This window comes from Podarcis raffonei, chromosome 2, assembly GCF_027172205.1.
Source record: "Podarcis raffonei isolate rPodRaf1 chromosome 2, rPodRaf1.pri, whole genome shotgun sequence".
NCBI classification, from domain to species: domain Eukaryota; kingdom Metazoa; phylum Chordata; class Lepidosauria; order Squamata; family Lacertidae; genus Podarcis; species Podarcis raffonei.
In genome coordinates this window covers 90,643,165-90,663,476 of record NC_070603.1, presented here as the reverse complement: position 1 = coordinate 90,663,476, position 20,312 = coordinate 90,643,165, and the positions used below count along the sequence as shown (strand labels likewise).

The 20,312-nt window shown below is 42.2% G+C and overlaps 1 protein-coding gene across 1 annotated transcript in view; it reads right to left on the bottom strand.

The window, feature by feature from the left end:
- Window positions 1-5,696: 5,696 nt before the first annotated feature.
- LOC128408431 (protein SSUH2 homolog) overlaps window positions 5,697-20,312 on the bottom strand; it is a 28,518-nt gene continuing 13,902 nt past the window's right edge. The window contains exons 6-12 of the mRNA XM_053378120.1: window positions 17,811-17,935; window positions 17,379-17,441; window positions 16,454-16,554; window positions 11,930-12,022; window positions 10,643-10,748; window positions 8,873-8,980; window positions 5,697-6,263 (exon numbers count right to left, since the gene is read on the bottom strand). Coding sequence (XP_053234095.1) covers window positions 6,117-6,263; window positions 8,873-8,980; window positions 10,643-10,748; window positions 11,930-12,022; window positions 16,454-16,554; window positions 17,379-17,441; window positions 17,811-17,935 — 743 coding nt within the window. The 3' untranslated portion in view covers window positions 5,697-6,116. The remainder of the gene's footprint in view (window positions 6,264-8,872; window positions 8,981-10,642; window positions 10,749-11,929; window positions 12,023-16,453; window positions 16,555-17,378; window positions 17,442-17,810; window positions 17,936-20,312) is intronic.

The window sequence follows — 20,312 nt, the reverse complement described above, 5'->3', positions numbered from 1 at the left end:
AGGAGGGAACCCACTAGGCTTTGGAAAGGGGAAAAACCAGCCCAATTCAAGGAAATTTTCTCCACAAAAATGAACTATGTCAGGGGGTCAGTATGTGAAGAATTTCAGAGCTAGATGAGTGGATAGACCAATACAGGAGATGTTTCACATGGCTCTTCTTTATATTTGGCATTTCAGGACTGGAAGAAGGAATCCTTTTAACATAGATCTGTGTGTTTGAGTTATTTTAGTCTAATTCTTTTTTATTCAGTATGGGGGTTGTTGTGTAGATACTGCTCCGCACAGCAAGAAAACAAACATTCCTGTGATCTTCCCACATGATGGTATGGTGTATTTTTTTTTAACAGAGATTATCTGTGTGCATGTGTGAATCAGCCCAGGATTAAAGTGTTGCTCTTATTCACTAAACCATTTAGCACAAAACTGTAGTTTTTCCTCAATCTGGAGTCATTCTCGCTCACCCTAAACATGCTGCTTTCGGACCACGTTGATTTTGGGTGGGTTTGGTTACTTGACAACAATTTAAAATCTTCTCCTTGGTTGGGTTGCCTTTTCCTTTTCCTCCCTGAACATGCCCCAAGTGAAGGAAGAAGGAAATGGTAATATTGGTTTATGCCCACCCACAATGTCATTGGGCAGGTGCAGATACACCACCCATTGCTGAGACTGCCTGCATCTGTTTCCATACTGACACACTGTGGGGTAATGCCAAATCAGTCTGCAATGAGCTTTTATTTTCAGAATGAAACCCATTGTTCAAAAAGTACTTATTCAATATATCTAGATTGTTTGTGGGCTATGTAGAAAGAACAGGTACCCAGTTCCCATTGATTCTAAAATAAAATACTGTGTGTGCACAGCCCAAGAAAAATGAGATAAATCCAGATGTTCAGTGGCAAAGAACGTAGGGTAGTGGAAAATGTTTTCCCCCTCATACACCATCCCTTCCCTCACCAGGAACCTGATTCACCTTTACTTCAGAAGTCACAAACTTGTCTTTTCACATTCATGCTTGATGTTCTTCAAAAACTACAAGCAGTCTTGTGGAACACATTTATTATGGCATAGGTATTCATGGAATGTAGGGACGCGGGTGGCGCTGTGGGTAAAAGCCTCAGCGCCTAGGACTTGCTGATCGAAAGGTCGGTGGTTCGAATCCCCGCGGCGGGGTGCGCTCCTGTCGCTCAGTCCCAGCGCCTGCCAACCTAGCAGTTCGAAAGCACCCCCGGGTGCAAGTAGATAAATAGGGACCGCTTACTGGCGGGAAGGTAAACGGCGTTCCGTGTGCTGCGCTGGCTCGCCAGATGCAGCTTGTCACGCTGGCCACGTGACCCGGAAGTGTCTGCGGACAGCGCTGGCTCCCGGCCTCTAGAGTGAGATGAGCGCACAACCCTAGAGTCGGACACGACTGGCCTGTATGGGCAGGGGTACCTTTACCTTTACCTTTATTCATGGAATACAGTCTTCTTCCCCAGACACATGAAATGTTATTGTGAGTTACAGGCATAGACTTCAGTATTTTAATAGATAAATATGCATGTTCATATGCTTATTGATTAATATTGACTACAAGATGAAATAGGCAAAGGAAAAAGGGGGCAATAACCTATCTTGAGAATATCTCTTATACCCTGTTAAGGACCAAAATGAAATTATCCATTTCTAGATTCCAGGGAGAAAGTGTTCTGAGAGCACGCAAATATTATTAACCAAGGGGAAATCTTATATCCTTTGCCTGAAAGGCTCCACCTCTAAAAAGAATTTCCTCAGGATCTTAACAATATTTTGCTGCCCAGGCAAGAGGGAGAGTCCCTTGTAGCAATCCAGTCAAAACACCTCAAGAGAAAGGGAATAGGCTCCCTCTCTTTTTGTGATATGTGCATTTTCACCATAGGCTACAGGAGACCATACATGGAAAGCAGAGCTATGGTAATTAATTTATCATCCTTGTTAAATGAAATCACATCTTTGATGTTTTACTAAAAGATTTAATATTGGAATAAGCCCAAAGGGGGAGGAAATCAGCTGGCCAAAGAAACACATAGTTCTGGCACTTACAAAAAATTAAGTGTGTTATTAATGGATTTGAGAAGAAGGGCTTTCCCTCTTCACCAGTAATAGGATCAGTGGAGGGAGGAATTACAATTCAATTACATACAGCACAGGCTGAAATTCAAAAAAAATAAAATAGTCATTTTTATTAAATATGATACATTTAGGTAGTAAAACATTATGCCAATGCATAGAATAGACAACTTAGATTTTAGGGTGGCCTATAAATTGTTATGTAGCAAATACATATATGAAATAATACTTCCCACAGGGGAGCCTCAGGGATGTGTTACATTGGGTTCTGAGGTCCTAGGTCAGGCCTATGTAACATGATCCAGCAAAAGGAATCCAGCGATAGTGTCCAGATCATAGAATTGTCACAAGGGAATGCACACATCTAACAGCCCTTGTGTTAACATCCTTCACAGTCCACATCTCTGTCAGGCAGTGCTTTTTTCTGGGGGGACGCAGAGGTACACATACCCCTAAACATTTTATGAATCTAACGGCAGAAGAATTTAATTCTTTTTAAAAAATAGTTTCTTCTCTAGCACAGTGAATCATCAGTTCCATCGCTACCCCAGATGGCGGCCTCATTTCCTGTCACGGTGTTTCCTAAGTCTCAGATAGAAGCGAGCGTTTACTGTGTGAAGTAGGAGTTGGAATCTAGCACTTCCAATGTGGAAGTTACTGTGAGCTGTCAGCAGTGTAATATGAGGTAATGCATGTTCTTTGTCCTTTTCTCCATTTATTGTATTTATTTTTCCCAATTTGAACTATAAAATAGTGATTTTCTGGAGTCAAAATGAGAGTACCCCTAAATTTTTTTTTAAGGGAAAAAAAGCACTTCTGTCAGGAATCTGTCAGGCATGAGTCCCTTTCAGGCATTGGTGACAACAAACTAATAGAAGACACTGAAAAGAGAAGACCACAGTTTGAGTTCTCTCAGGGATGCAGAAAGTCCCAAATTCCATTCCTGGCATCTCCAGGTAGAGATGTTAAAGATTCCTGCCTGAAATCCTGAAGGGTCACTACCAGTCAGTGTAAGTGACAGGGAGCTAGATGGATCAATGTCTGACTCAAAATAGTTTCCTACGTCCCTTTAACGTCTGCTGCAACTTTTCTAAGAGATACTTTCTTTAGATGTGAGTGACTCTCGCTGTACCTTTTCTCATTGTCTATGAGAGAGGGCAGACTCCTCAGGTCTGCATGGTATCTCACTGCCATGGATTCCAGAGTTGCCTGAGAAGTTGCCTCACGAGATATTTATTCCCACAGCTTATCCTCCAAGATTTCACAGATGAAAATAGAAACACTCCTGTGTATGTGTAACATCATTACTCCCAGACTCACTGTCTGAATGGCTTCACCCCTCCTGCTATAATATATTGCTAAAGACCTTTTTCTGCCTGCTGTGTGTATTCATTAACTCTGCAATAGCGTGCACTGCTTTGGCTTTTGAAGCATGGTAACAGAGGATGCCAAATTGAAGGTGCAAGCTGGCTTGAAAAACAGTGTAAGAAGTAAAGATGTGTCATCTTATGATCACAGCATTATTTTTTAAAAAAAGATATTTACATTCACAATGCAGCTTCTTTACAACTCATACATATCCAACAGCATTTACGACTGTATTTGGTTACACAGTTAAAGGGAGCAGTGAACAAACATTTTGTGTCATGTGCATGATCTTGCCTAATTTTTATTTCTTTCTCACTCCATATGCCCATTTACTTCAGGTAAAAGAAATGCACTTAATGGCACCTTAAGGCTAACTTTTTAGAAGCTTTTTATTATAAAACAGCATATACTTTCATAAAAGGCAACGTATCATATGTTGAGCTGGAATTAGGGAAAATAAGAAAAGTCTGTAAAAGGCTGATTGAGAGAAAACGTTTAGAAGTTCTTAAAGGGGCTGTAATAGTGCAAGTTATGAGAAATCTTTATAATGGGCAAAGAAACCCTAATCCAAGATTAATGCTGTTCTTTATTTTGGTTCACCATCATATAGTACCTGTTTGAAGTAGCTATTAAATTTACATATATAATAGAACGTTTGATGATGTTTCTGGATGTATGTCCTTTGAACTTAGCTGTCAGCAAATTTATGGTTCATCATTTCTTCATAAAACACACAACTTTCACTCTCTGTATTAAAATTGTGGCTAGATGGTGAAGCAAGGTTTTAAGCCTATTACTTTTAGTGAATTGACTTCATGCGCTGACAAACTGTCCTCTGTTAATAGGTTGCAAATTTAAGAATGGTTATTTGAAAGAAGAATTCTTAATGAACCTGATTAGGACCCGAGCGGTATAATTTTAAAAATAACAATGACAAGAGAATAAGAAATGCAACAATGATGCCATAAACACACACACACAAACACACACACACACACACACACACACACTGCATAGCCACTACTCTGGTGTGTTTTTGCTACTAAACCAAATTCAGGAGGTTGGTTTTTTTGCCACTGCTTCCCTCTAGCGGACAGTCTTCAAAAGGGAAAATTCCCAGTCCTTTCCTAAAATAAGCATTAATAGCAGCAATCCTGCATAAAGCATTTATCAAAGGTTTGCTATTAGTGTAAATATGATTAATACAGTAAACAAGAAACCTAGCAATGAAGCACCCTATTTTTTCTTCTATATCATAAAACAAAATAAAGTAGGTAAGCAAGACAAGGGGGGTTCAGATGTTACAAATGTGTACAATACTCAATAAGGGAGTTTTGGAAGGTAATTTTGTGACTCATGAAAATAACTACTTGGTGCATGTGGAACACTGGAGATTGTTTTGGTGGTTTCTTGGAATGATTGTTCATAGTTGGACATGCATTTATGAAGAGTAAACTTGTATCAGAACTGCACTTCAATAGAGTCTCCTAGACCTACCTTTTGAGAATACGGTTTTCTGCAAAGCTCTCTAAGATCCAGCATGAAACCTCAATTTGCCTCCTCAACGTAGATCCCATCTTCCTTAAAAACTATTTTAAACTAAAACTACATGCATGTACTGTAGACTAGGGCTGCCATATTTCCGGAATTTCCTGGACAAAAGCTCAACAAATTTTGTGTCTGAATTTTCCCTTTTTGAAATGTAGACCTAATGATGTTCCCATTCTGCCCAGTACTGTAGTCCAACCATTAATCTAGTGTGACTTTGAAGCATAAGAAAAAAATATACTCATACAAATATACAAATATACAAAAATATATTCTACACAGTGTAATACACTCTGCTAACGTAACATCTTTTAAAGTCCAGCTTGCATTTGAGCCCCTCCAAGGTAAGTGCTACATATTTCCATATATTTTAAGAAGCCTCTGGGCAAGATCTAGCAATCTTCTTTGGCCTTGCCCACTAGTGATCCCAAATCAAATGGAAGAATCTGAATTTCAAATCCTTGCAATCAACATATCAGATGTCATGCAGGTCTGAGTAGACCCACTGAAATCAGTGGACTTCAGTCCCTTGGTTTCATTGGGCCTATACTGAGTATGACTTAATTGGACACCACCAAGAATATACAGCTTTCAATGGATACCAGGCATGATGGCTATGGTCTACCTCCATTACTGCAGGCAATATGCCTTTGAATATCAGTTACTGGGAATGCACTCAGGTCCTGCTTCCAGGGCCTCTGGCTGGTCATTGCCAACCAGGCCTTTGGCCTGATCCAGCACCCTCTTATATTTTTACCCACTGTATTCCATGTAAGTGCTTTTTCTCCTCCATAGTTTATTCCAACATTTTCTTCCTGGAGTTCTTCCTAGTTCCATCACTCCCCCACCCAATTTCTCCATCTATGCAATAAATTTACCAGATGCTTAGATCCCAAGAGGAACAGTACTAATAATGGCTGAAACTGTAGCGTAAATACAATTAGGTTATAATAATCACTATGTCTTTTGGTGGCCACTGTGGGCAAGCAAAATAAGACGGGGCTACAGATGGGTAAAAATATGAATTGATTTGCACCCACAGACACCTGTGGATAATTAAGCAAGATGAACAGCTTGCTTCGTACTAGGAATCCTCCTTGCAAAGTGTCCCACCGTCAGATGATGGTACAGCCACAGCAATACCTCTGTGGATAGTCCAGGGCATGGACCTTGTTCTCCATTCCATAGACGTAATACATGTATGTCTTCTCAGCATACTGGTAGTGGACTTCCGTGACTGGAATTAGCTCTATCGTCTGCCGCTGAGGGACAAAGCCAGAACAGGAATTTATTTGTTTGTTTCTAAAATGTCTTGCTTGCTCTTAACCACAAGGTCTTAGGTCTGCCTATAAGAATCAAATATACAATTATAAAAACAGCTAAAAGTGTTACAGTTATAAAACACATTAAAAACATTTGAAAGGCAACAGAAAAATATGAAATTAATGGAGTATGCAGAAATGGTGAAACTTACTGGAAGAATAAGAAATCAAGACAATAAACTCTTTAGAAAGAAATGGAAATGTTTTATTGAGTATTTTCAAACTGTAAACAGATTATTGGCAGGATTATTATATAGACGTGCAATTTCAAAAGTGTTTATGAGATAAATATGAGGATAGATAGATAAATAAATAAATAAGATAATTTGAAGTATGCAGGAAATGACAAAAATAAATGCAAAGAACCACAGAAAGAGGGGGAAGGGAGTTGAAATTTGAAATGCTAGAACGTTTGTTGAATAATTGTTGTAATGTATATTAACACTCTCTCTCTCTCTCTCTCTATATATATATATATATGTATATATATATATATATATATATAAAATGAGATTTTACATAGGATTGAATCTGCATGGCACGATTCTTTCTCACAGAAAAAATGCATACCAATAATCTACAACCATTTATCTTTTTTTTCAAAAGCACTTAGAAACAGGGAAGGTGGGATACTTGGTGTAAACATAACTAGTATGTCAGTTCTGGCCTTTGACACCCGAGACATGTTTTGGGGAACAACCCTTTTCCTGTGACCCTTTAAACTGTTTTTCATAGTGAATTTTAAATTGTGGTCACCCGCCCTAGGGCTTGCTGGTGAAGAGTTTGGTGATTAATTTACTTAATAATAACAGCTGGTATTGACTGTACAGACCTCACCCCTCAAACGTAGATTTTATTGATGGGGCCCTTATGTGTGGAAGAAAGGTTTATCACAGCAGGCGTGTATTTTGTAATCCGTGCATAAAGTGTCCCCTCACAGCATCATTGTCTTGAACATAGGTAAAGGTAAAGGGACCCCTGACCATTAGGTCCAGTCATGACCAACTCTGGGGTTGCAGTGCTCATCTCTCTTTACTGGCCGAGGGAGCCGGCTCAGCTTCCGGGTCATGTGGCCAGCATTACTAAGCTGCTTCTGGCGAACCAGAGCAGCGCACGGAAACACCGTTTACCTTCCCGCCGGAGCGGTACCTATTTATCTACTTGCACTTTGACGTGCTTTTGAACTGCTAGGTTGGTATGTCTTGAACATACGGTGGTTATATTTATGCATATATTCTTTGAGGCAAGTTGCCCGGAGACCTGCTAGGTGACAAGTGACTAATAAGTCTAATAAATAAGTGAAGTTGAAGCAAGCCAGAAAAACTTACGCATGCACTGTTGTGGCTGAATGCAGCCTTCCAGCACTGCTCCAATCATGTTAGGAGCTCTCTAAGGTGATTGGAAAGAGCCTGCAAGGTGGCTGTGTTTTATACTTGTCTCCCCCAACCCTAAGCTAACATTAGAGTGGAAAAGGGCGCAAAGACTGGATGGTTATTTCATTCATAAATATGAACTTCATGCCTAAACTCCAGAATTCTCTACAGGGTTATTGCAAGATCTCCTGGGATAATGCATCAAGCTCCTGCATGCTTTATGTGTTAAGGTTTATTATGGTGATTATTATTTCTCAGACATAGTCTGCTGGTTATATTTTAGCAATGAGTTTCAGGGACAACAAATTGGTTCAATTGATTCATCAGTTGAAAACATGCTTAAAAACCAAGCATTTAGTCAAAATATTTGACTACATAATTCCTTTACCATTGAGGCTGGGAATGAACCCTTCATGAAGGGTGCAGAAGTTAAGTAGCTGCATAGATAATATGTTGTCTCTATGCCACCTAGTGCTAAAATGAAATAGTGCAGCACGCTATTACAATACAATGTGATTCAATACAACAGGTTCACTTTCAGTATTAGTCTTTCCCTGGAATTGTGGCAAAGGAATGCCTCAGGAACACTGAGTAATGCTGAGGTTTGTAGCATGGCAGCAACCTTAGTACATTTTAAAAAGAAGTATTAAGAATGATTATCAGTTAAGAATTGCCCTTTCACTACAAAGTTTTTCAGCTCAGATCAACTTCTTATAATTGGCTTGTATTCAGAATTCCTGTGAGTGGAACTCTACTCACAGGATGTTCCCACCATTGGAAACAGAATGGGGAAAATGATTTCTGCCTATTCCTCATCCCCCGCCCCCTGTAAACCTGCCCAGAAGTGTTGGGGAGACAGAATGGAGGGAAGCAGAGAAGGTCTATGGAAATCACCTCCCTCCTCCTGCTCCAGCAGCAACCTTCTCTGAATCTCGATGCTTCTTGCAAAGAGAAGGCACCTTTCCATTCACAGATTATGATGAACAACAGATAGATTCATATAGATTCAACAGCATAGAATAAAAAGTGAAAGGAAAGTTGACCAAAACAAAAACAAAAACCCACACATATTTGATTCTCTGAAATTTCCCCCCAGTTTCAAAGTTCCCAATATTTAGCTGGGGTTAAATGTTTGTTTAAATAAAAATCAAAGAAACACATGTCTATTGCGTATACCTGTTGCAGAATGCGGGATGTGTTGGTGAATGTGGCCCTGTGCTCTGCAATAGCCCTTTCAGATGCCAGAGAGATCTCAGGGTAAGGGAAGTCAAGAAGGGGATACACCTGCAAATTAAAAAGAGGCAATCAGAATCATTCTCACCCTACTTCACCCATCTCCATTCTGACCATCCCCACCTATCCTCCCAATCTGGGACTCAGCTACATTAGTAAAAGAAAAGAAAAGAAAGAGCGTGTGTTTTAAATGTGTTACAGCGTTGTGACACCAGATGGCGCTGTAGAGTCCGCTCCTTCGGCAACGTGATTTCACATTATGAACTTTCCAACACGTTTTCCTGAAACGTTTTTTTGATGTGTCTAGATCCAGCCCTGGTTTATTAACACACTAGGCAAATGAGTTAAGGTAATGGCCATTTCACTTAGTCTGCTGGGGCACTGTGTATAATGCATTGTCTAGCAAGATGAAATAAGAGCAACCAGCCACTTTTCTAGTCTAAGTCTGTCCATCACTTTCATCAGTTGCAGGGGATTTGCTCAGCATCATGCTCTGTTAGAGTAGCATATCAGGAGCTGTAGAACCAAAGCCGTATCATTTACATTCTATGAATACGAATGAGATGAACATGGTGGCTGTGAAATTGCTGGATGTGGTGCATTTTATTCTTCCATTCTGGAATTGTTAATACCAATAGGAAGAACACTGAATCTTCATCAACTGCTCTCAAAAGGCAGACATAGAAATCATAATAGATGATCACCTAATAGCTGAGCTGAGCTTTCGTAGTGCCTGAGTCTTTGGTATATAATATTGCCATTATGTTTTCAGATTTATCTCTACCAGCAAGAGGAAGAAAAACATGCATGTAAAAATGGAATGTGACATTATCGGAATATGGGAGAGATGTGGCGTGAATGTTATCTATAGAGAGCAAATGCATTGAACAAATACTTAGTGACATACTGGTGGCTTGCTATCAACATCAAACGGGGGAAGCAGCATGGCTCAGGGGAAAAGCACATGCTCTGCATGCGAAAAGGTCCCAGTTTCAGTCCCAGGCATCTCCAAATAGAGCTGGGAGAGAGCCTGCCTCAAATCCGAGACAGCTGCTGCCAGCCAGTGTAGACGGTACTAAGCTAGGTAAAGGTAAAGGGACCCCTGACCATTAGGTCCGGTTGTGGCCGACTCTGGGGTTGCGGCGCTCATCTCGCTTTATTGGCCAAGGGAGCTGGTGTACAGCTTCCGGGTCATGTGGCCAGCATGACTAAGCTGCTTCTGGCGAACCAGAGCAGCGCACAGAAACGCCGTTTACCTTCCTGCTGGAGCGGTACCTATTTATCTACTTGCCCTTTGATGTGATTTCAAACTGCTAGGTTGGCAGGAGCAGGAACCGAGAAACGGGAGCTCACCCCGTCACAGGGATTCGAACCGCCGACCTTCTGATCGGCAAGTCCTAGGCTCTGTGGTTTAACCCACAGCGCCACCCGCGTCCCTACTAAGCTAGAGAGACCCCCCAATAGTCTGACTCAGTATATAGCAGCTTCCAAACTTCCTAAGTACAAACAGAAACATTAGCTCCAATCTTGAGTAGGTAGTCTACAATGTCATGAGATTTCTGAGCAGATTTCCATTGTCCATGAAGGTAGGGGGCAGAAAGATGTGAGTGAGTTATCGTATTAAGCAGTTCAGCTGCTTCCAGTAATTTTTCACCAAGGTTTCATATGGAAAATACCAGGAGTCATGTTTGGGGGGGCATGTATTTTACTCACCACAGCGTTCTCATCTTTAAATATGTTATCTCCCGTAACTTTATTGAGTAGTTCTCTGGGAAAGTTCAACTGATTCTCATAAATGAATTCATATACATTGTTCTTCCTACAAGGTAAGATGGATTCAGAGCACTGTGTCAGTCTATATTGATCAATGTATGGATAAGGCTTTCAGTGTTTACTAGTTATGATTCTACCTCCAATATCGGCAACAGAGGCTTTGGAGACCAGTTGCTGGTGAACACAAACTGGAGGTTGCTGCTCACACATAAACATTCTGAAATCACTTTTGGTCTTCCCTTGACAGAGAAATTATTGTTGCCCAGAGGGGGGAAAACATTGAGAAGTTCAGGATTTTAGTGGGTCCACCAAAAAGCAAAGATAGCATGAAATTGTTTATGCTCTGTGATTTCATTTAATCCAAAAAAACCTACTTGCTTTCATAGTCTGCAATTAAAAAAATAAGAATACACCACCGTTTATCTTGTCAGTTATCATGTTTCCTGTGTATAGCCCCTGATTGTTGTCTCTCTCTCTCTCTCTCTCTCTCTCTCTCTCTCTCTCTCTCTCTCTCTCTGTGTGTGTGTGTGTGTGTGTGTGTGTGTGTACGCATTCATACCCCCACCTTATACTTTCAAAGCAAGTAGGTCAAAATGGTTAAGACATATTAGATGGACATGTGGAAGGGGGTGTGATAAAAGAGCTTCTTTTTAATCTATCTGCCTGAGACAGGTGTCTCTCTGCTTCCCATATTTCCTGTGCTAAGTTCACTACTCCACGTTTCGACACAAAACTGTTGTTTTTGTTGTTTTTTTAAAAAGTCCTCATGGAAAATCATCAGTGAATCTCTCCCTCTAGACACACACTTGTATGCAATTTCCCTGATATACCCATATTAGTAAAGCCATCTCCCCTAATTATATACATATTTAATATAATTTTCATTAATAGATGCATTTTTATACACATTTTGCCCTAATATACACATTTGTGCATACATTATTTGGTTGCAGAACTACATTCCAATATCTGGAGAATTGCACATTTTGAAGAATGGTTTGTTCCAGTTCACAGATTTCAGAAAGTGTGATTTAGGTATATTTGCCTTTAAATTTCTCCCCCACCCCTCCCTATAGGGTCTAGTCTAATGAATATTGCAAAGCACCCACAGAATCTTAGTCTTAATAAACACTTCACACATATGAATTTAAGAGCCTTTGGCAGTCAAGGCAATTAATTTCAGAGAATGATGACAAAAAGAGCAACATCACGAAGAAGACAACATACCAAGTTATTGTTAGCTGGATGTAGTGTAGCAACTTTTTCTCTCCATGGCACGTCGCACAGGTTTTGCTGCCTCTTCCAGAACAGGTGCTGCACCTTTTAGATGTAAAATTGAACTTTGTGCATGTATTGATTTATTCAAAATGTGATCCACCCCATTTTAAGCAGGAGGACAGTATAAAAAAGCACAGCCTAAGAAACTAAATACAAAAAATAAGATAAAACCAGTAGGCTTGTGACTTGAATTACCACTGAATTTCATCTGAAGGCAAATTTTGAGGCAAATTCCAAGCCTCTGTTCTGGTGAAATATTCAAGAACTGTTGAAGGCACCCAAAGAAATTTTAATAAGCTGTACACTATCAGAGAGACTAATCTAGTTTTGTGGTCAGATTTCCTAACATCTCAAGATAAAAAATAAAAAAGCAGTAGCTGTGCCACAATTGGGTCAGTTTGCTGGTGTCTGGAAGGGGAGTTAACTCTTTTGCTTGGGTTCGACTTTTCTGATCTGAATCTTCCTCTTCCCTTAAGGCTGCTATTTGCCCCAGTGTGGAAGGCAAATTGATTTAGGTCAGGGGGGGAAATGGCACTGAAGAAAGAGTTGCACCCTACTCCAAAACCATAGGCTTAGTCAAATCAAAGATGGGCGTGGTTCTCCACTGCCTCACCTAGATTGGCCCTAAAAGTAATAATAATATTTCTCAGGGAGTTTTCATATATGTCTCCTTTGGATCCACATAAGCCATCAATGATGGCATCTAGTGGATAGCATCTGGTTCTCCCAATGACCCACTATACCCTTTAAACTGAGTGAGAAACAGAATAGGAAATCAGTTGTCAGAAGGGGAAGGGCTGGAAGTACAGTGGTACCTCAGGTTAAGTACTTACCGTATTTTTTGCCCTATAGGACGCACCGTCCCATAAGGCGCACCTAGTTTTTTGGGGGGGAAATAAAGGGGGGGAAATTATTTTCCTCCAGGCGCGGGGCTGGGGAGGGGGAAGCCCGAGCTTCCCCCGACCCCAGCCCCCAGAACAGGCAACGCTCCACAAGCCACGGGAGCCCAGCGCCGGGCTCCCACGCCTTGCGGAGAGCTCAGAGCGCCCAGGCTTCAGCATGCAGGCAACTCTCCGCAAGCCGTGGGAGCCCGGTGTGGGCTCCCACGGCTTGCGGAGAGCTGCGCGAAGCCTGGAGAGCGAGAGGGGTCGGTGCGCACCGACCCCTCTCACTCTCCAGGCTTCAGCGAAAGCCTGCATTCGCCCCATAGGACGCACACACATTTCCCCTTCATTTTTGGAGGGGGGAAAGTGTGTCCTATAGGGCGAAAAATACGGTAATTCGTTCCGGAGGTCCATACTTAACCTGAAACTGTTCTTAACTTGAAGCACCACTTTAGCTAATGGAGCCTCCTGCTGCCGCCACACCACCGGAGCAAGATTTCTATTCTTATCCTGAAGCAAAGTTCTTAACCTGAGGTACTATTTCTGGGTTAGTGGAGTCTGTAACCTGAAGCGTTTGTAACCTGAGGTACCACTGTATTATGGTCTTGCTTTGGTTTAGTTCCATTATGAGCCACCCTAACTACCAATGTGAATGTTTAGGAGCTAAAAGGGGGAAGTGATTTTACCTATTTAACTTCAACACTCAGCAGCGAGTTGCTCGAATTGCATGATTTGTGCCAGCACAGAGATCACTGAGTAACAAAGATGTCATTGAAGGAAATGAAATGCTCATCTGCACAAAATGGCCATTTCCCTACAAAGCTATAGAAGACTAGGTGACCCTTTTCAAGGAAAGTGCCATTCTGCCTACAACAGATGTAGAAAGCATATGTTTGTTCTTGGCAAATTTGGATTGCATCAACATGACGCAGATTAGCAGCAGTTAACAGCTGATTTATGAAAGCACTTTAAGATGTTGCTAGCCCCAATGGATCCCGCTTTCAAAATTATTGCCACGATTATCCCGCAATGCCATCTCTGTTATTTTAAGCGTAATGGAGCCTAATAAAAACAGTTTAAAAGAATGGTGAGCTACTTTGCATCACTTAAAGATCATTTGTAAAGGCAATTAGTTCAGCAGTCGGAGAAGCAGAAGGGCAGCGGTTCTGCATACTGCAGACAACCTGGGAGGAGAAGGTGTCAGAAGAAAACGAGGCTCTTTAAAATATGGTACAGTCGTACCTCGTTTTGCAGCCGGGATCCGTTCCAGAGCCCCAACCACTAGCTGAAAAAGATGCAGGGCAAAGCGCTGCATTTGCGCTTCTGCACATGTGCGAGCGGCAAACCCGGATAGTAACCCATTCCAGCACTTCCGGGTTTACCACGGACGTTCGCCGGAATGGACGCTAGATAAGGCAGACGTTCGCAGAGGTATTACTGTAAATGGAAAATGGAAGTCTTTCCATGGGATTAGGTGAGATTTGGATCACTCAACCAGATGGTGTCATCAGCCTTGTTTCTCAATGATAATGTGCCTAACAAAACCTATCAAAGTACCTCTGAGCCCTGAGTACCTCTGTATAGACATAACCTTCAAAAATATTTTCCTTGTATAAAAAGTTAATGTTGGGCTCAGAGGTACTTTCATAGGTTTTGATATGCACGTTATCATTGTACAGATGAGATTTAGGAAGTCACAGCTTGAGGGTGTCAGACCTATTTGGAATGGAAATCTGTCAATTCAATACTTAATCATTGAAGTTTGGCTGGTTTGCATTGCTGGGCAGTACTATGTTGTTGCTACAGTGGTACCTCAGGTTAAGTACTTAATTCGTTCCGAAGGTCTGTTCTTAACCTGAAACTGTTCTTAACCTGAAGCACCACTTTAGCTAATGGGGCCTCCTGCTGCTGCTGCTGCTGCGCCGCCGGAGCACAATTTCTGTTCTCATCCTGAAGCAAAGTTCTTAACCCGAGGTATTATTTCTGGGTTAGCGGAGTCTGTAACCTGAAGCGTATGGAACCTGAAGCGTATGGAACCTGAAGCGTATGGAACCCGAGGTACCACTGTATTGCTATTGCTATTGCTGCTGCTATTCTTATTCTTATGCTTATGCTTATTGAGTAAACGGATAAAAGCCCAAAAATGTAGAATCTGTTGCGAAGAAATGAACTGGGTTTACATTTTTCTTATCCCCTTTGTTCCTTCTTCTCTGTCTCCCCTGTGTACCTGCAAATGCTGCAAGGATCCCCCCCCTCCCAAGTTCAGGAGAGCCCATTAACTCCCTACTTTCGTCCCTGCCAGCCCCAATCTGGATGGACATAGTGCTTGCTATAGTGCCTGCCAAGTATACTGCAATGTTCTCAGCCTTTACCTAGAAGGGTCAGCCTATCCATGTCTTCCATAAATAGAAATCCAGTTACCTTGCCCTTCCCTGGAGCTGGGCATGCAGGCTACTCAGGTTCTGAGCCTGTGCACATAGCAATAGAAGAAGAAGAAGAAGAAGAAGAAGAAGAAGAAGAAGAAGAAGAAGAAGAAGAGGAGGAGGAGGAGGAGGAGGAGGAGGAGGAGGAGGAGGAGGAGGAGGACACTCTGTGAGGTGAGTGGGGCTGAGAGGCTTCAGAGAAGTTTGACTAGCCCAAGGTCACCCAGCAGCTGCATGTGGGGGGGGGGGATCGAACCCAGTTCACCAGATTACGAGACCACTGCTCTTAACCACTACACTGGGGAGTCATGGGACTGCTGGGCTCACACCTAGGAGGTACCTGTAGGCCATCCCATATATGCAGTGCCTGCATGTCTAGCAATGCATTTGATGGGTCCATTGAGCCGCAGGGAGATCTTGCCTACATATTTCCACCACAAAAACATGGCCAGCATGCAGAGGTGCTCGCCATTTCTTTATTACCCTGTATGCCAGTGTGGAACAGTGGTCACAGTGTGAGACTAGGACCTGGGAGATCAGAGTTCCAATCCCACCCAGCCATAAAGCTCTCTGGGTGACCTAGGGGCAATGACTGCCTCTTAGCCTTACCTACCTAACAGGGTTGCTGTGGGGATTAAATGAGAAGGGGGACAACCATGCCTCGGCTGAGCAGAGGGCATGAAATTATCCTCATTCCTTCTCTTCTCTTTCTGGGTTAGAAAGCTTCTGTGGGCAGCCCTCCTTAGCTTATGAATAACCAGCTGCGGGTCGGATAGCAGCACACCTACCCCTCACCCCAATTCGGCCAGCCTTCCTTGCATGGAAAGAAGCATCTCTGTCACCATGGCAACACAGTCAAGCCTTCCTTTCATGTCAGCTCTTCCTTTCAGGTAATCGGTGGTTCGGCTAATGGGGCAATCACTGCAGGAAAAGCCTCTAAGAGCTCCTGCGATAGATATACGTATGTGTGTATACCTTTACTTTTGGATTGGGATTTATCGTTTTATAGTAGGACTCCCTTGATTTATTTAATTCTTAAGTTCCTTTGGTGTTGGCAGAAATTATCCTAAGTATTTAATAAGTAAAGTAGTATCTATCAGAGAGAGAGAGAGAGAGAGAGAGAGAGAGAGAGAGAGAGAAAGAAAATCCCACCTCAAAAAACTTACCTCTTACGTCCGCTACCTGAACACATCTGGCATCGCTTTTGATGTTTCAGGTGTTTCGCTTTTGCTTTATGTCTGGCTCCACTGCATGTCACACACCTCATCTAAAGGTGCACCACAACAACAACAACAACAACAGAACAGATTACACGATTCTACATAGCTGTCAACCGTCCCTTATTTGGTGGGAAAGTCCCTTATCCCAGCGCTGTCTCCCACTGCTGTCCCTTATTGATGATGTCCCTTAAATTTCCCAGATTTCAAAGGAAGCATCTCCTCTCCCTCCCTCCCTGCCAGCTAGGGAGGAGGGAGGCTCCAACTGTGTTGCTTGGCTGCGTTGCTCACCCAATAAGGAGTCTAAGAATGACTGGGGGGTGGAGCTTGCATGCCTTGTGCCAATCAAATCGGCCGCGTTGCCTGGGGACTCGCCTTTGCTCAGCGCTTCCCAGCGGAGAGGTGACGGTGGTTTCCCTTGCTGCATCCCCTTTGCCGGGTTGCTGTGCTGTGGGAACCACCACTTGAGGCTTCGTTTGACTGCTGGCTGGGCTTTCTGCCTTTGGCTCGGAGGGGCTCAGAAGTCGAACATACCTGTGCTCGGAAAATCCCTTATTTTGGCTGCTGATCCCTTATTTTCAAGGCTGCTGGTCCCTTATTTTCAAATCTGTAAGTTGATAGCTATGCGATTCTAGAAGTAACAGCTTTCCCCCAAATGTCAGAAATGTCTGCCTGAACATGCCATTCCCCAACCCATTTGGTATTTTTAAGTATGCAAGGCACTGCTTTCCTTCTGGTGTATATATGGATTTTTCAACACAGATTACAACATGAAATGACTAAACAGGATTGCTGTACAAGTGGCACAAGTGATAACACTGAGAACACAGAAGAAAGAAGGAATTGAACTGGAGAGGACACAGCCAATACTCACTCTGCCGGCACCATGACACCCACTGCATTTGTATCGGCCACGACCATGACACTTGTGGCATTCCTGAAATATAAATGGTGCACAAATACAGATTTCTGCCAAGTATTTCCAGCAATTGCATGCCATTGTCTTAAACAAAATGAATGGTGGTGCCTTAACTGGAAAAGCAGAACAGTGCAATCCTATGCATGTCTACTCAGAGGTAAGTCTCATTTAGTTCAAGGGAATGACTGTGGCAGCCTAACTGAGCTACCAAGGGCAACAGAATTTTTTACCTACGGCAAATGAAAGCAAAGGGTATGTAAATGAAAACCACCTACAAAATATTAACCATCACAGAGCTGTGTGATAAAGCAGATCAAGAAACCAGCATAACTGAGGTATAATAATGTGACTTAATGCTTGATTTTCAAACCATGATTGACAAATTACCTTTACTAAAGAAGAGTGAGGAATGCGAAACTTTTTTGTATCTTCCTGAAACATCTGTGGAACTTGGACTTTAATATCCCATGGTTGAGGAGATGCGCCATTTTGTGGGCCATCTACCAAAATATCTGATAGAAAGAAACAACATAAACACAATATTTTAGCAAGCCTAGAGACCATAATCCGAACCCAAACACCACTTAAGCCCATTGAAATCAAATAGTAGATGGAACAGAGAAATCTCTGCTTTGTTTACAGGGGGTCCTGTTTTGCTTCGCCCTGATCAGCATATTGCTGCTCACCCTTCTTATTATAATTAGAGGGAATACTAGAATTATTTTGAAAAAACTTTGCTTAATATGACTAAAAATTGAGTACCATGTGAATATATAGTTCCACATTTTAGATCCTTGATTAATATATCCATTAAACTAAATTATCGAAAAAGTTCTTAGTTGAAATAGATAATACAGCTAGCTATTCAATAGCTATCTTTTTTCCATGCTGAGTTACATTTGTCTAGTGGACCCAAGATCCAGATATAATGTTCAAGTTTTCTAGGGGTTCATCAAGTTGTGCAGAGATTATCTGTGCAGTTTCTTTGTCCAGACTGCTCCTTTGGATCAATAAGTGAATTCATTCTTTCCAGGGATGTTTGTCTGAGCTCCTTGACAGGCACTGAGGTATTTCACACTTTGCAAGAAGTTTCTAGAGAAGAGTTGCCTTTTTGAATAGCAATAATGGCTGCCTCCAGCTACCCAAAGACATCACAAAGCCCCCACAAAACTGGGGAGGGGGATGAAGTTAGTAAAGAGAACCTTTCAGCTCTCTTCAGCAACTCTCAGCTGCTTTGTACAACAGGCCGTGCCAATCACTTTAGTAGGAGTTTATTACTTTTCCAGGAAAGCCATTACACTTCACCTTTATAATACTGATAGTACAAGCAACCTTTTTTCTTTTAACTTTGGGTTCTTTTGTGAGCCCGTGATAACTTGAAGGAAAGGCCTTTTCCTAAAGTAACTGGGAACTTTTCTGTGCTGAGTCAAAGTTCAAATGATCTGACAATCATATGAAGCAGTGCTTTTTTCTAAAAAAAAATGCTTAGGCTTACTCTCATTTTGACTCAAGAAAATCACCGTTTTATAGCTCAAATCAGGAAAATTAAATACAGTAAATGAACAAAAGTACAAATATTCACAAAATGTTTAGGGGTATGCGTACCCCAGCGTACCTCCAGGAAAAAAGCACTGATATGAAGGGACATATTATGCACAAAATGAACAAAAACTGAATGCTTTATGAAGTGTTAGTGGCATGGAAGCAATGTGTTTGAGAGGCAAGAATCATCAGCTTCTGAAATATTTAGAGATATATTGATTGGCATATGAGATACCAGTTTCCCTTTGCCCTCTGTTGATTATTTTGGAAGTGTTAACAGCATTCAGACTGTCTGTTAAATTTCTGGTGTCAAAGGGCAGGACTCATCTAACTTCTGAAGTAGACATGTATACCACTGTACTGTAAGTTGTGCAGTGAATTCTTAAAGCGTGCCCGAACATCAGCTCCCGCACAGCAGGATATCTGTACAGTGGTACCTCAGGTTACAAACTTAATTTGTTCTGGAGGTCCGTTCTTAACCCGAAACCGTTCTTAACCTGAGGCATGCTTTCGCTAACGGGCCTCCGGCTGCCGCAGCGCCACCATCCTGGGGCAAAGTTTGCAACCTGGAGCAACTACTTCTGGGTTAGCGGAGTTCGTAACCCGAAGCGTTTGTAACCCGAGGTACCACTGTATAAGCTTCTCTGCAAAGTTATCACGTTTTGCATTTGCCATTGGGGGAGGGGATTGCTTAACATTCACTTCCCACTTATTCTGCAAACAGTAAATTTTAGGGAGATGAACCCTTCACAGGAAAAAAACACATCCTGGTTGCTAGGAAGAATGGAAAGGCGAAGTATGGAAATTCCAAGGACTACTAGAAAGCAAGACAGATGCAGGAAAAGTGCACTAAATCGGGTCCTCCCTAAAAGAGAGCACGTGTTGTGGTGAGACCTGGCAACCAAACCCTGTGCTGTGGGTGGGTACGTTTGGATAGCCACAGCACCCAGTTGGTAGGTCCCTTGATGCTGGGTTTAATCAGGCCAATGGGACTCAGCCTAAACGGATCAAGGGACCCAGAGCTTCCTCTTTCGGTTTGTGCATCGGAACACCCGCCCACCTCTCCCTACTTTCAGGGCTTGTTGCGTTTGACCTTGCTATGCCGTCTTGTGTCGTCTGTCGTTGGGACTGGGGCACGGCAGGAATTTCCCCACTTGGCTGATTGGCTGTTGCCATTTGGGTTTCACCTGCCACATAGCAAATCATCACAACTTGTAAGGTTGCGGATAGGCTCTGGTTCAGGTGATAGGGATGGGGGAACACTCTCGCCATCCCTATATGAAGGGTATTTTGTTAAAGGAATCCAGGGACTCAATGGTTTGGTCAACCCCTGAGAGGGGGTTGTGC